This window comes from Anser anser (assembly GCF_964211835.1).
Source record: "Anser anser genome assembly, chromosome: 9".
Lineage (NCBI taxonomy): Eukaryota > Metazoa > Chordata > Aves > Anseriformes > Anatidae > Anser > Anser anser.
Window position 1 is genome coordinate 13,747,485 of NC_139729.1, and position 14,594 is coordinate 13,762,078.

The 14,594-nt window shown below is 48.2% G+C and overlaps 1 protein-coding gene across 2 annotated transcripts; it reads right to left on the reverse strand.

Annotated features, from left to right (window-relative positions):
* Positions 1 to 458: 458 nt before the first annotated feature.
* D2HGDH (D-2-hydroxyglutarate dehydrogenase) lies at positions 459 to 14,558 on the reverse strand. Of its 2 annotated transcripts, XR_014588132.1 has the most exons (10): positions 14,014 to 14,558; positions 13,307 to 13,364; positions 12,117 to 12,256; positions 11,246 to 11,439; positions 10,112 to 10,280; positions 9,394 to 9,537; positions 8,794 to 8,936; positions 8,086 to 8,251; positions 6,482 to 6,800; positions 459 to 801 (listed from the first exon to the last, which is right to left on the reverse strand). XR_014588132.1 is itself a non-coding variant. In XM_083848691.1 (9 exons), exons 1-9 carry the CDS (start codon positions 14,357 to 14,359, stop codon positions 6,541 to 6,543), a joined length of 1,620 nt encoding a protein of 539 aa, XP_083704817.1. In that variant the 5' UTR covers positions 14,360 to 14,558; the 3' UTR covers positions 4,758 to 6,540. The 2 variants fall into 2 exon arrangements, 1 of the variants encoding a protein (XP_083704817.1); XM_083848691.1 differs by lacking the exon at positions 459 to 801 and having other exon boundaries at positions 4,758 to 6,800.
* Between the last annotated feature and the right edge of the window lie 36 nt (positions 14,559 to 14,594).

Sequence of the window (14,594 nt, forward strand, 5' to 3'; positions counted from 1 at the left end):
CCTGGAATTTGGCAGTAATCAGTCAGTGTGGGGCATTTATGGCTATGCCACTCCTATGCACCTTATAATATAGTCCCCTTTCCCTCCCCATGCATGGTGCCACCTTTTCAGATGCTGGCATCAACCTGTCCCACCAGCAGGCATGTACTCACCGTTCTGGTATTCCTCATGAGAGCTGCTAAATTCAAATATACTGCATTTGTTTTTAAATCCCACCTTCTTCAGGTCAGTCCCACAGTGCTTATTCAGATTCAGAGATTAGCAGGTATAGGGTTTCTTTCCTTGAGTTACATGGTAGAACGTGAGCCAGTGTGTTGCTTTCTGAAGTATTTCTAGCTGGCACCGTTATTCTTAGCATGGTGCCAGCTGCTGCTGGCAGCAGGGCACCACTTAACACACTTCTTTCTCTTGTTAATTTTTACCCGTCAATTGTGTGGTATCTTGTTCAGAACCCGGTAGAGCCCATGAATCATAAAAGACCATTTTTTATGCTTTTATAGATGATTTATTGCTCACTCCTTGGGTGTTGTACAAGAAATGTCCCACCTGTTCAGGTTTGGTTATGCAGAAAATATGCTGCCATAAAGAAATATTTCACATAGCTCAGCGCTGGCTTGCTCCAAGACTGGAAGCAATGAAGGTCATGCAGGTGACACAGAATTCGCTGGGGCAGGATGAACAGCTCCATACAGCCCACTCGGTTAGGAGAGTCAAGTCCTTCCTCACCATGCCAGAAGACTGCTGCTTCAAGGTGTTGAGCAGCCATAGACACTTCTCATCCTTCCAATATTTAAGTCTGTCCTAGAAAAAAAAACAGACAGATTGTGGACAAAAAATTTCTACCACAATGATTCTTTATCAAAAAATACATGCACAAATATGTGCACACCTCTCTCTCTCTCCTATACACAACAGTAAACCAGTATTTGAAAGCATCATTGAGAAATTTGAACAGTGGGATAATTAATTAATTAATAAACTGGCAATTAATTTACACAGCAAAGATTATATAATATAACCCCACGGTAACTGGGGTTCCATTCCCTCAAGGTAATTGCTTTGTTGTTTGTCCGAGATGGTGATTGTAACGCTGTGTTTATGGATCTCAGTGTGTAAAGAAGGCGGCTAAATGTGACTGTTGGAATTCCTCTGGCCACTGCGCAGCCCCGGGTTATCTGCCAGCCCTGGCCCCCTCCCTAGCACGCTCTCCATACATAGCTGAAAAAAAAGAAAAAAAAAAAAAAAAGAAGAGCAGTATGGAAAGTTCCACTTCCCAAAGAGAACCATTCATGTGTAAAGCCTGCATTTCAAACTCTTATGGTCAGTGGTTCGTGGAAAAAAAAAAAAAAGAACGGAGTAGGAAAAAGACAGAGAATATAAACAGCCTGATCTGGAAAGAACAGGTTGTATCAGATTAACTTAGCAGAAAGCAAATCCTTTATGTTTCTTCTTTACCACTCTATGGACTTTCTCTATTTTTGCATCGTCTGATACACAAACAGCTCAGGCGGGAGCATTTCACCTTCTGCCTTGTTTGCTAACAACAGCATCGTTCCCTCCACTTAACCCTCTCTTAACTAAAGCAACTCCAGGCTTTGGCTCACACCCGCATTAGGTCCAAATGTCCGTCCCACTCCAGGGACACCACTAAGTTCATCCTAAGCTCCCACCAAAAGCTATATATAGAGCATGATGACTGAGTGCCAGTCCCTTGATGTGAATTTTCAAGGAGTGGAAGGTCATTTAGGAACACACCGTTTCAAATCGCTACTGGGAGAGACTGAGGAGCTATTTCCTCTGGGGTTACTACTGCTGGATCAGGGTAACATCGTACTGGGTCTACTCTAAAGGGCACTGCTGCCCGAGCTAGCTTTTAGCTATAGGAAAATGCAAAGATGGTAAGATGGCAGCAATGTGGTGGCCAGAGGCCTGAAGAAGACGATCAGCTCCTCCCTGACAGCCCCTGAGGAATGAAGGGAGAGGTACAGGGTGCCTCGATAGCAGAGAGAGAGAAGGGATTGAAGAGATCACAGGGTAGGGATAAATATTGACACTGCAGGCTGTATGGCGGTTGTTCCGTCAAAGCATCCACGTGGCAAATTTAGAGTCACAACCTTAGAACTGCGCTGTGATGGATGGGTGCTATAATGCAGGGCTGTAAGCCACCATCCTTAATTCAGCTCAGCAGCTTGCAGCCTTGTAGAGAGGTGTTCTGGATAAAAACAGAAAAAAAGAGACTCTTCAGGATGGTTTTCTTCCAGGAAAAATGCTCTGGATGGATCATCTATTTCAGTTCACTGTGAGAGAGCAGAAATTACTGACAAGCAGGTAATGGAAAAGACGGCGACTGGGTAAGACAACTGTCTCTGCTGGTCTCATGAAGCCTGGCGAGGCATTCCCAGCCAGGAGCCTAACCTGGGACCGGTGGGATATGAATGCAGAAGCCAGCTGGGCTGCGCAGGACGCAGCTCTAGGAGGGCAGGAGGTAGGTACTGCAGCAGCTCCTCAGCAGGGAAAGAAGGGTTTGGCTTTGCATTTCTACAGCCTGGGGAAGAGGCTGTGTCAGGGCCCCTCAGGGGTGTTTCTGTGCTGGGGAGATTTATAACAGAAGGAATAAAACTGAACGAATTGATGCTGAGTGAAGGCTGAACAGGTCTGAACAGGTCTGAACAGAAATGTTTGTGCAGGAGCACAAGGTACAGCAGTTGCTGGGCTGAGTGACGTGCACATAATGGCAAACACGGATGTGGCTGACAGTAGGAACATCAGCAAACACTGGAGGAGACTCATCAGGAGATGACCCGCGCTCCAGCAACAAAAGGGTGGCCGCGTAGTTCTGTAGGCCAAACTGTGCCTGACGATCTCTCCTGTCATCTCAAAACAGAGGCAGGATGTGGCCAAACAACCCCGCTCAAGCGAGGAAACAAAGACAGTGCCTGGGGTTTGTGGAGGATCAGGCAAGATCCGGAATCAACAGGATTATCCCATAATAATCAGTGACTCCCAAGGGGTACAGAAGGCCTGTCCAAACATCCTTCATCCTCCTTGTTGCCCAGAAGTGACCCTAGGCAGACGACGTGGACACACAGTGCATGGGGCATGCTTGTGAGAGGGCACACAAAGTCTGAGAGAATTGCACGAGTAAAACCAAGCTGTTGTAAGGTCGCCTTCCACTGCCAGCAGGTCTTGTGCTGACTTCTGATCCTTTCCTACACCACCGTCTCCTTTCCCCTCTCACACTCCTACTTGAGGAACCTACTTTTTCCTACACCTTTTGGAATCAGCGATCCTTCTGAAGGTCAAACAGAATGATTTTATTGTCCTGATATTTTATGTAGGAGAAGGGAGCCAAGGAAGCAGGAAATGCTCCCCTCAGCCTGGCTTCTGGCATCGAAGCCCTCCCAGTTACTGCTACCCTGAGGTTAAACCTCCAGGAACCCTCTCTTCTCTGGTCTGTCCTTCCAGGACTGCGAACCTGTACCTGCAGCAACGCTGATGCCTCCTTGGGACAGCCTGGCAGTGGCATTGCTAGCGACCCCACAGCCTGACACTAGTGTGGGTTTTTTTCAAGCACGTTACATCAAAACGAGAGAGGAAGAGCAAGATTTTCACCTGGAGATGGTGGTGTGGCATCCTCTCCTGTGTGCCCAAGGCTTCACCTGTACACCCCAAAGGAGATGCCTCCTCTGACCGATGGCACTTCACTACTAAATCAGAGCAAACCAGTGGGAAGAAAGCTGAAATATCCACACACAGCACCATGGAGGCAACCAGGACACAAAATGTGTCTAAACTGTTTCCTTAGCTGAAGCTGTAGAGGAAGGCGGCTCTCGGCTGGGGCTCTAGCCAAGGCTTTAGGAGGGCCACACGTGAGATTTGCTCTGACGCAGCCACCCAGCATGTCCTTGGGCTTGCACCCAGACACAAGGAGCTCCCAAAAACCAAAGTGCAACTGACGTGCTGAAGATAAAAGCAGCAAACTCTGCTGTAGCTCAACCCAAAGGCAACAGAACTGATCTCACACCGCTCAGAGCAGACACAGGGGAAGGACAGACACTGATGACGGAGGAAGAACCATTCTGTGCAAAGGGGCAGTTGCTAGCCCACAGCTCGGGGAGAGGAGGAGATACTGCATCAGCTCCTTACTCTGCCAGGGACGGATTCACACCCAAGCTCTTGAGCCCCTAGAAGAGACCATGCTGCATAATCTGGCAGAAACACTTTCTCACCTTCCTTCAATTCTCTTCAGCCTGGTGCAGTGAAAAGCCAGAATATAGGATCAACAGCGATGGGCCTTAACTCTCAAGACCACACATTTACTCCTGACAAGCTCCTTTCACATGCATAAACACCTCTCGAAGGGGCTGAAGACTTCCCAAGGAAAGCAGGGCTTCCAGAGGAAACGCAGAGTAGAGAGGTACCTGAAAGAAAACCCTGAATAGCTCAATGAAGAGAGAGATTTCCAGTCTTTACCCACCCGGTCAGTCCTGAGAAGGCGGTGGGACACAGCCCTTGGGCTGCGAGGCAGCCGTGCTGGGCTTGGTCAGGATAAAAGAGCAAAGGCAGCCAGAACCAACGCAGCCAGCCCAGGACCTCGGCATCTCGGTGCTGGGCTCTGCAGGATCTGACAGAGCACCACTGGGATTCCAGCCATACCTCCTAGAGCAAAGACATTTTGACAAAGGGATTCTGGCAAGAACAGATTTCTGCTTAAAATCTCTGGGTCACTAGAAGAGGCACAGACCAGAAAGTTCTGATTTTGATCAAATTATAATAATTTATATTTACTGTACATACACAAGAAATGAAAACACACTATCACAGCCCACAGAGAATGAACGTATGGCTTTTTTTTGTTTAAATGTCTTTTGAATTGTTACTTTTATTAAAAGAGGATCAAAACTCAGTTTCATTACAATTCTATCGTAACGCTAAGAGCTTCAAAATGTGAAGAAATCTTTATTAGAAGAGTACCCCTTAGAGACAGTATTAACATCAATTTTTAAGTTACAATAGTTCAAAGACATTCACAGTAACATGAGTAATCACAGTCAAAAATCCTGATGAATAGTTTTTACTGCTCCTATGTAAGTAGCAATAGTTTCTACTGATTCTGTGTAAGGTTTAAAGCTGTTTGTCCTGAAACAGGGGAGATTGCATTGTACTAAGTCAAACAACAGAACGCACTCCTGTGGCCAGATCTACAGCCCGCACAGCTCTGCCCCTGCATGGTCATTTTGCACGTCATGCCACTTCTGACTCCTGCCTTTTGTGGCGTAATGATGTGAACAGCACTCGTCAGGTATCTAAGAGTCCTCCCCACAAAGACAATGGCCATGTCTGCTACAGCTACCTTGTTAAGCACTGCTCCCAGTGCTTGCCTGTTCCAACCCATAATGCTCCAATACAATCTTGGCAAAATCCAAGATAAGGCTAAGGGCAGAACCCAGGGGCTGGAAAGAGCAGTCCAGATGAACTCATACAAGTCAAATTTGGTGGAGGACCTCAGAAACAGAAAACATGTGCAAGAAGGATGTATGTGTCTGGCTGGTTAGTCCTTACCTGCTGTGGACCCAAAACATCACTGATAAAATCCTCCCCGTATCTCTGTGGACTCAGGTTTGTAATACTTTTGATGTTGGTATGCCGCAGTCACGTACATAAAACGTAACAAAATACTGCAGTGCTCTTACAGCGTCAGGGCAGCGGTGGGCAGTGGGATCTGAAGGCCCACCACAAGCAGAAGGCCTGCCTCTTGACGTTCAGCCCCATGTGCATGCAGGTCTCACGCTCTAAGGAACCCCCAAATGCTGCACACTAGCAAGGGCACTGCTGCTACCAGCTGGCTCTGGTGCTAGCCACATGCCGTGAACCCTGATTCCACCCTACCAACCTCACCAAGACAGGTAAGTGAGAAGGGTGGTAAATATGTTCTATTTTTAACAAACAATTCTACTGTTATAATTTGGCAGGTAATTTCAGATAAAGGCAATATAAAACTCCAAAGGTCCCTCCCCTCTGAAAAGTAGTGCTTGCTACAAGATTTACAAGGTCTGACTTCTAATTGCACAGTTTTACCTCAATAAGGATATTACACAGGTGATGGAGAAAGTCAAAGATCTTTGCTGATCTCACTGCAGAATGCATGCAGTAAACGAAACAGAAAGGAAAGAAAAACAGCAATCACCAGAGCTTGAGAGATGTAAGGAGTTAAGTGTTCTACTACCAACGCTAAACATCATACCCATGGTAGAAAAAGCAGGTAAGATTAAAAAAAAATCTGTACGCTTTGTTTCAGTGTTCAGATTAAACAGAAAGCCTACACAGTGAAAACCCGTAATGTGCTCTTCTTCAGAAAGAGCAGACACCCCTGAAAAGAGGAACCACGTTCCTTTACTTGTTCCATCACACTAAGCAAATAAGCCAAGGAGCATCCTACATGCTTGCTTGATCCCTCAGTTTGGTGTTAAAAGACATTTACCGAACTAGAGACGTCGTCCTCTCGTGATGGCACCTGCTTACTTCTCAGAACATGTTGCTTCAGGAGCTGGAGGGCAGTGTCTTGTATGGATTGAGGATCCCTTTGGGGTCTAACATGGCTTTGAAGCGCTGCATTAGAAAGACTGCCTCGCTGGGTTTGCTGTACTGAATGAACTGCTTTTTCTTGAAGCCCAATCCGTGCTCCGCACTGATACTGCCATTGTACCTTGCAGTCCACTCATACACAAATGGTTCAATGGCATCCAGCAGGGAATGGCTGTAGGATTCTGCTGTGATGTTCAAGTGCAAGTTTCCATCTCCTGGAAGAAAACATTGCAGAGGTGGCTCTGTAAGAAAAACTGTAGATCTGCAATGGAGAATCATTACCGTTTCATCTCCGTACTCAACAACGGTGCCTTCCTTATTCACTGAAGTCTTCCTTCTAGAAGGAAGTGAACAGTCCTTCACCAAACATGAGGCCTCTCCGTGCACAAGTAATTCAAATAGGATCTTTGTTTTTTCCACGTTTTTAGTACAATCTTTGAGAAAGTTAAGCAACTCTCAAATTCCCACTTTAGAGATTTTAACATTCAAACAACTGTGCTGCATTAATTATTCTCCCTGCACTCGGATGGCTTCCCCAACAGTATTGCCTAACGATGCTTGAATTTCAGTACAGTCCTTCATTACTGCATCTCTCCCTATTATACTTGCGCAGTGTTCTAAGGGCACTTTGGCACTGTGTCAACAGAAACAAAGAAAGCAGAGCATTTCTTTTCTCCGTTGGTGTTGCGTGTGATGATACTCAATTAAGCTCATAGTCACTGGGTATTATACACACACAAAGAAAGAAAAAAAATACTCATTCTCATTCTGGAACCTCTTCCTGCACTTCAGCAAATCTTCATAGTACACAGCTTAATCCTCAATGCCAATAGTTAGCAAATGCAGCCGTTATTACAAAAACCTGTCTTTCCAATCATCTCAAATCAAGCATGCTGAGGAATGTTTTTGTTTGTTGTTCTGTTCTTTTTTGGGGGGTATGGGTTTGGAAACACAGAACAGCTTTGCTAACAACTTACCTGTCTCCGGAGTATGTTAAATCAAATCAGTTTCAAAGCATTCTGACAAATGTACCAGCCGAAAGGCTGGTTCACTAATTTTGTGCACTAATTTTATCACTCTCATTTGAAGAGTTAATGGCTCAGACATAACTGATTGCCAATATGCCTAATTACTTTGGACAGGAAGATGTTTATCTGCCAAAAGTGTCTAAGTACATTAATCACACCGATGGTCCGATTAAATAACCTGGATAATTAAACAGAAAGTACACAGCAAGAAGATACAAACAGCCAGTTGACAGTTGCTGAGTGGCTAGTGGTTACGCTGCCCAGTCACACCTGTCAGTAATATATGGAACACAGGCTGAAGGCAGTGAAGATCCTTTCGCATCCTCCTCCTCTGATAGCTCTCAGCTATTTAGTCTCTGCCTCCCAGTAATCTAAAACCAACTTTTAGGAGCTACTAGGAAGTGCACAGCAAAACGTGGAGCACACAAAAGAAACCACCTCCTTTTCCCCCTTTCCCAGCATCTGCACTTACCCAAGTGGCCGTAGCCCACCACATTTTTGGCACTCTGGCCCAGCCGAGCCCTCATGTCAGTCACGAGATCATACAGCTTCCCCACAGGCAGGGAGATGTCGTATTTGTAAACGCAGCCGTCGTGAGTGAGAGCCTCTGTGATCCTCTCCCGGAGGCTCCACAGCATCTGATGAACAAAGATCGAAGGAATCCCAATCAGCCAAGTTCCTCTTGCGTTCAGTGCTTTGTGGCATGGAGGGAAGAAAAGCTTTGATTCTTTGCATGTAACATCAACATTTCCCTCGGTATCCTACGCCTCATGGGAGACAGTAATGACGCTTTCTTGGCAGCACTGTACGGTAAGGTGATACACTGACCCTTTAAGCTCGACAGTACCCCAGACAGAAAAGAACAAGTGTCACAGCCACAGGCATTCTCTCCAAAGCTGCTTAAGTCCTACTGATAGACATAATTTATTAACCTGATGTTTTTAAAAGAGAAAACATCCACCGAAAACTTCCCAGAAGGCCACTCAGGCCTTCTGGGAAGAGGCAGCAGTAGGAACTATTCTCTCTTAGCATTCTTACTCAATATACCAAATAAGCTACCAGGTCATTCAGTCATGTTTATTTCAAACATCAAACAAGACAAACACTTCCTTATAAAAAATGTAGTTTCAAGGAGAGAATCATTCCAAGCGGATTTGTGCAGGAGGAAATGATAACTTACCTTTATCTTCTTATCATCTGTTGCCACAGTTCCATCAGTGACTAATCCAGAAGTCATGGCCTGTTCTAGGAAGCTGTTCAATTTTTCTTCATCGTGGGTTGAGTTAGAGCCCGAAGTTTCAATTAAAACATAAAAATGGCTGTCTGAAAGTGAAAAAGCACAAAATAAGCAGATGCTCTTCTGTGCTGTGAGCACACGAATTTAGTTCAGATTCTGGATCTTTTCCCAAACCTGATATGTTTTATAAGGTTTCTTTTCAGCCCAGATTCTCTTGTGCCAGACAGGAGTGCAGCTCAAGTGGCAATCTTATCTGGAAGGCGCTTCACTTCCATGTTCTATCCTCTACCTAGCCACTGCCGTTCAAAAAACTATCAGTTCTGTGGGAACTGGTAGAACTAAAAAATCATATCTTTAAAGACTTTTACCGAGTGTATTTGGAATTGAATACTGGGTACAAAAATTAAGGGACACACACAGTCACTCACTGACATACACATGTAAAACTGGGCTAAAAATGCCCGAGCAGCATAATGTCTCTTTCTGCAGCCCAAATGATACTACCTGTATCTCTTCTTTAGACAGAGTTATCAGCTCTGGTACCTCTTACTGGGCAGGATAGCTTGAGATGTTTCTCAACCAATTCCATGCACTTCTCATCCATGAACTCATAGGCAGACAGGATCTCTCCCAGCATGGCTCTGCAGGTCGTAAAGGTTTCCAGAACCTGAGAGAAATTCTGACACCCTGCAGACAGATGACAAAGAGGAATAAGAAACAAAAGCAACCCCTCAAAACCTTGTCAAAAGTTTTTAAAAGTCTATCAGGCTTCAAGTCACTTTTCCCATCGCTCGGAAAGCTGAACCCTGTGTGGGTTTGGATCCCACGCAATCCCTGTTAGTTCCTCTGACAGTTTGGACTCGGATAGTTGTCAGAGCAGAACAGCAGGAGGAGAGAGCAACCGGTCTTTGCTGTGGCAAGGACCTCTTGAACATCCTAAGACAGCTGACAGCAAAATGTCTGAGCCAACCCTCACTTCTCAGCACTGGCAAGAAGGCAACCCAGGATGAATTTAAAGGCCATTATGAGAGTCCAGGCAAATTCTGGGGTCCACTGCACATACTCCACAGGTTTGTCAGGGCTTGAAGTCTACTCTTCCTTCCCCTCACCCCAGGAGTTCAGCTCCCGGCTTTCCAGGCCACACCTGTTACAAGCGTGCTGTCTGAGTAGCTAGCAGGCTGACTAGTGCTTGCTTCTCTTCACTACTCTTCCCTTCCCTGCCTAGGAATCCAGGTGTGAGATCATTAATACCAGCTCCTACCTAGGAATGCCAGATTCACAGCCTTCGGTTTCTGAGGGCAGAGTATGGAGACAGCCGTGATAACTCCCAAGGTTCCCTCAGATCCGATGAAAAGCTGCTTCAAATCGTAGCCAGTGTTGTCTTTGCGCAGAGATGCCAAGCAGTCCAGGACTGTGCCATCTGCCAGCACCTGCGAGGACACGGAGATGCCATGCACCTATGCAGAAACGTGCTGCAACAAGCTTGTCTGCTACCAACCCGATGAAAGGCTAGCGCCAGCCTTCAGTAGCAGACACCAACTGCAGGCCGTTCCCAGTCTTGTCACTGTTCCTCGGTTCCAGCTCTCTCCGGTTCCAGCTCTCTCCGCTCTATATCCTCTATATCCCTCTATCTATCTATATATATCCCTCTATCCCTCTATATCCTACCTGAATCTTCCCACAAACTTTCCTACTTCTGTTTTTTCTTTTTTTTTTTTTTCCAAATGGTGCTGTTTACACATGTTCTAAAATAACAGAAGACTGAGCTTGTTCTACTTTTCTTACCACTGGTGCACAAGATCAGCCATTCTTTGCAGCCCTGGCTCCCATTGTTCAATTTATTTTCTATTAGATCTCTGCTTTCAACACCATAAATCTTTTAGAATCACAAATGCCCGCCTTTACACACAGAGGCACAGGCAGAAGCATGCTGAGGAACAGGAAGGACTCTAGGACAAAGCCAGCAGTCAAAAAAAACACAAAGCTCTATTAAAAGCTGAGTGAGCAGTCAACACCAGAGCACGTGGCAGGATGGACTTAGCAGAGCACTCCAGAGACCCACCACTCCACAGAGGAACCAACCTGATGCGGGTAAAGGGATCACCAAAGCTCTCCCTACCTCCTTTTCGCTTCCCTGGATAAGAACACCATCCATCACCACTTCTGTCGGTAAGGACAGAGGAGGAAGCTGGAAGCTTTGGCGGCAGTAACTGATGCTACATGCGCAAAGACACTTGTTGGCCCTTCTCGACAGAGCCACAAAAGGAACAGCGAGGAGCATGAGCCTGCAGAGGAACTTTTGTCTATGTAGCAGATAGCCGAGAGCTACAACAGCAGGCAGCAGGTGAGAGGTGGAGGTGCGAACACAGAGGGAGCTGCTGGGTACTCGCCTTACCACTTCCAGTCCTAGCACGGTCCCTCGGAGGGAGCCGTATCTCAGAAGCCGCAAGCCTCCAGCATTTGTGGCCACGTTACCACCGATGTGGCAGCTACCTTTCGCTCCCAAGTCAAGAGGCATGATAAACCCCCGCTCCTCCAAGTACTCGTTGAGTTTCTCTAAGATGCAGCCAGCTTGGCACACAAGGATTCCTGAAACAAAAACGAGCCGATGCCCAGGAAGAAGGTGCTCCTAAAGAGGCAGGATAAGCATAAGCAGGTGCAACCACTTCTTCCTCCAAAACTTTCTGAGGTTCAATTTGAACTACCAAGAACCCCACGCTTGTTACAGGGCATTGTCCTACCCCTCCTCAGCCCCAGGGGAGCTTCGCCATTGTCTTAACATCTGATCATGCCCAGCTCTGGACACGTGAAATACAGTGACATTAAGACTGTTTCTGCCTGGTGTTCCCCTTCTTGCTGTCTTTTAAGAACTGAAATACTCAAAGCAGCCTGGCTCCTAACTTTCCAAACCCAAACATCCTGCAAGTTTTCCCCATTCCTCCCTTCTCTGTTAGTGTGGCTCTCACACGCCTCCTTCACCACCACGGTTCTTCTCCCCCTGATGGGTTTCTCATTTAGCAAACACGATATACATGCTTTTCTGCTCTCTTTCCTCTTCTTTCTGCCACCAGATGTTTTCTTACATCTGCTACTGTTAACACCTAAGGATTACAACAGCAGCAGGAATCTGGAGGAAACAAATCTCTGATGCCCCTTACGATGCTGCTGGGCTGAACCTTGCTGATCCTGCAGTTACAGCTCCCAGAAGAATGTCCAGGCTAAAGCCAGGGGCTCGTTTCCGTGCACCACGTGTCTACAATATTTACCAGACACGGTGTCAAAGCTGATGATCCGGCTCATGAGAACAGTGGAGAGAATGATCTCATCGAAGACAGGAACGCTGCCCCCGACAAGGCCCGTGTTACCCCCCTGCGGGTTCACTGCCAGGTTCCTCTCAGAGCAGTACCTGGAAGAAAGCAGGTTTCTCAAGTCTTACGTCACTTAAGGCCATAATCCAGTCTATCAGAAAAGTTTCACTTCCCCGTGAATAGGTCCTGCTGTGGGCGTGCTCAATGCTCCTTAAAATTCAGCGGTGCTCAACCTAAAGACTAAATGGATAAAGAGGGGCGCTTTCATTGCAAATGTGGGAAAGCACAGCTCCTCTCTCCCCTCGCTCCAGCCCTGTGCAAAGGAATGAACACTCGGGGTCATCCCCTCGAATAGCCCCAGATCTGCCATGCAGTATCTGCCTGGAAAACACACCTCTCTCTGTTTATACATTTATTCAGCGGTCTCTGCTAACAGCTTCCTCAGGGGGTTCTGACAGACGATCTCTGGCAGCAGTTTAAGACATTACTGCCCTCCTCCTCCTCTCAGGAAAGAATGTCCCATAGGCAATGAAGTCTGTGCATCTCTGCCTCAGCTGCTCCACCCTCCAGCGCAAAGTGCCACCCAGCACATCCTCTCCCAGCTCGCCAGAGTTCAAGGGCAATGGACGGCACAAGCTGCACTGCACCAGCAGCTATTTTTAGGTCCCAAGCTCTGTACTTTTGTTTTAAGAGCTAGGAGCAGGTGAGCAGGTTCCTGCAGCCTGTGGCTCTCCAGCTGAACAGCATCCCGCAGACTGATGCTCAACCGTACCCGCTCTTGCATGTCTGAACTAGGGCAGCGCTGCCACCAATTCGCTGGACCCAACAAGCTGCTTCTCCCTTTTCCTTAGGGACTCTCCCTGAGTCCCTTCAACATAACTGCTCATGTCGAGCACTGGTGAAACGTCTAAATTTTGACAATTTCGCAGAGCAGAGAAGTCAGTGGGGAGTGCAGGGGGATATAAAGCACAGAAAGGAGGGCTGAAGTCACCAGAGCTCGAGTACAAGACATACCACCAAGACAAACACAGCTCCAGTGATCAGCGCTTGTGCACTCAGTGCCTGAACATCCAGGAGTTCCCTTCTCCTGCCTGATCCTCCCAAACCAGAGCTGAGCTCCCTCACCCCGTACAAAAGGCAAACCTTACCTGAGAACCTGAGACACCTCCGCTGCTGTCTGCGGCTTCAGCAACAGCTTGCTACAGCCTGCAACGAAAGCAAGGGATGCTCATGGCAAGTCTCCTGCTGCACGGAGTTCAGAAAGGACACGGTGGCAAGGGATGTGTGAGACAGCAGTACTCCTCCACCGTGAGGCAGTTACTTTAATGACTTAAAACAAACGTTTTTAACAGCGGGCCTTCCCTTGAAGTGCTTTGCACGTGGCCACGGACTTGGCTGCCAGTGTGGACAACAGGAAATGTTTTCATGAATCGTGAATTCATGAACCTTTTCAGGAATCATAAATTTTCATGCGTCTTTCCATGAACCATGAATTTCCACGCATCTTTTCACGAATCATGAATTTTCATGAAATCTTCAGCTTTGTTGAACAGCACCAGGTAACTCACACCACCTGTTTTCTGAGGGTCCATTCAGAACTTCAGAAAAATTCAGGAGCTGTTAAGCAAACCCATTTGTTTCAGGAAGATAGTTAATTAACTAGGAAGAATTTATTTTAGCCTGAAAAAAACTAGGTAATTCTCTTATTTTTTTTATGGGGAAAACTCGTTTCGCTGGTGCGCAAAGACACGCTCTGCTAAGGACAGCAGCGAGGTCGCTGCTGGCAGACCTCGCTCCGCGGTGCCGACAGACGGCGGGGGTTTCACCAGGAGCGCAAACCACGGCAGCCCCTTACCTCGGACCGACTTCAGCCAGTCCACGTTAAACGGTTCCAGCTCCTCCGGGTCCGTGACGGCTCTGCCCGGCATCAGGCGCTCGAAGAACGCCACGTCCCGGGGGCTGAGGCGGGAGAAGGGCAGGCGCCGCACGCGGTACCGCTCGCTGGTCAGCGGCACCTCCCCGAGGCCGGGCGAGGCCGTGCGGAGCCCGCGGCCGCCCTGAGGAGGCCACGGCCCGGCTGCAGCCCGCGGGGCCGCCTCGGGCGCCTTCCTCGGCTCGGGCGCCCGCCGGGCCCAGGCCGGGCCGCACGGCCGCCATCTTAGCGGGGCGCCGCGGGGCCAGGCGGGGCGCAGCCATGCCATGCCCGCCGCGGGGGGCGAGGGGGGAGGCCGGGCTCCCTCCCGCTCGGGCTCCTCGCCCCGCTGCTGGGCTTCGGCCTCCTGAGGCGGCGCGGGGTGGCGGGGAGCGGGCGTCTCGCCCCAAAGCCGCCCGGCCAAGCCCGAGGGCTGCGCTCGCCTCACGGAAAGGCGCCCCCCAGCCCGGCCGCTGCCCGCGGCCCCCCGGCTCCCTCAGCGCCCCGCGGGGCAGAAGGCGGCC

What these genes read in the sequence shown, in the direction of transcription:
- D2HGDH (XM_083848691.1), bottom strand. Translation starts at nt 14,359, where the DNA reads ATGGCATGGCTGCGCCCCGCCTGGCCCCGCGGCGCCCCGCTAAGATGG. An exon ending in TGTGAATCTGGCATTCCTAG is followed by an intron (nt 9,538 to 10,111) that starts GTAGGAGCTGGT and finishes ATCTGTCTGCAG; the next exon opens with GGTGTCAGAATTTCTCTCAG. An exon ending in CAGATGATAAGAAGATAAAG is followed by an intron (nt 8,252 to 8,793) that starts GTAAGTTATCAT and finishes TTTGTTCATCAG; the next exon opens with ATGCTGTGGAGCCTCCGGGA.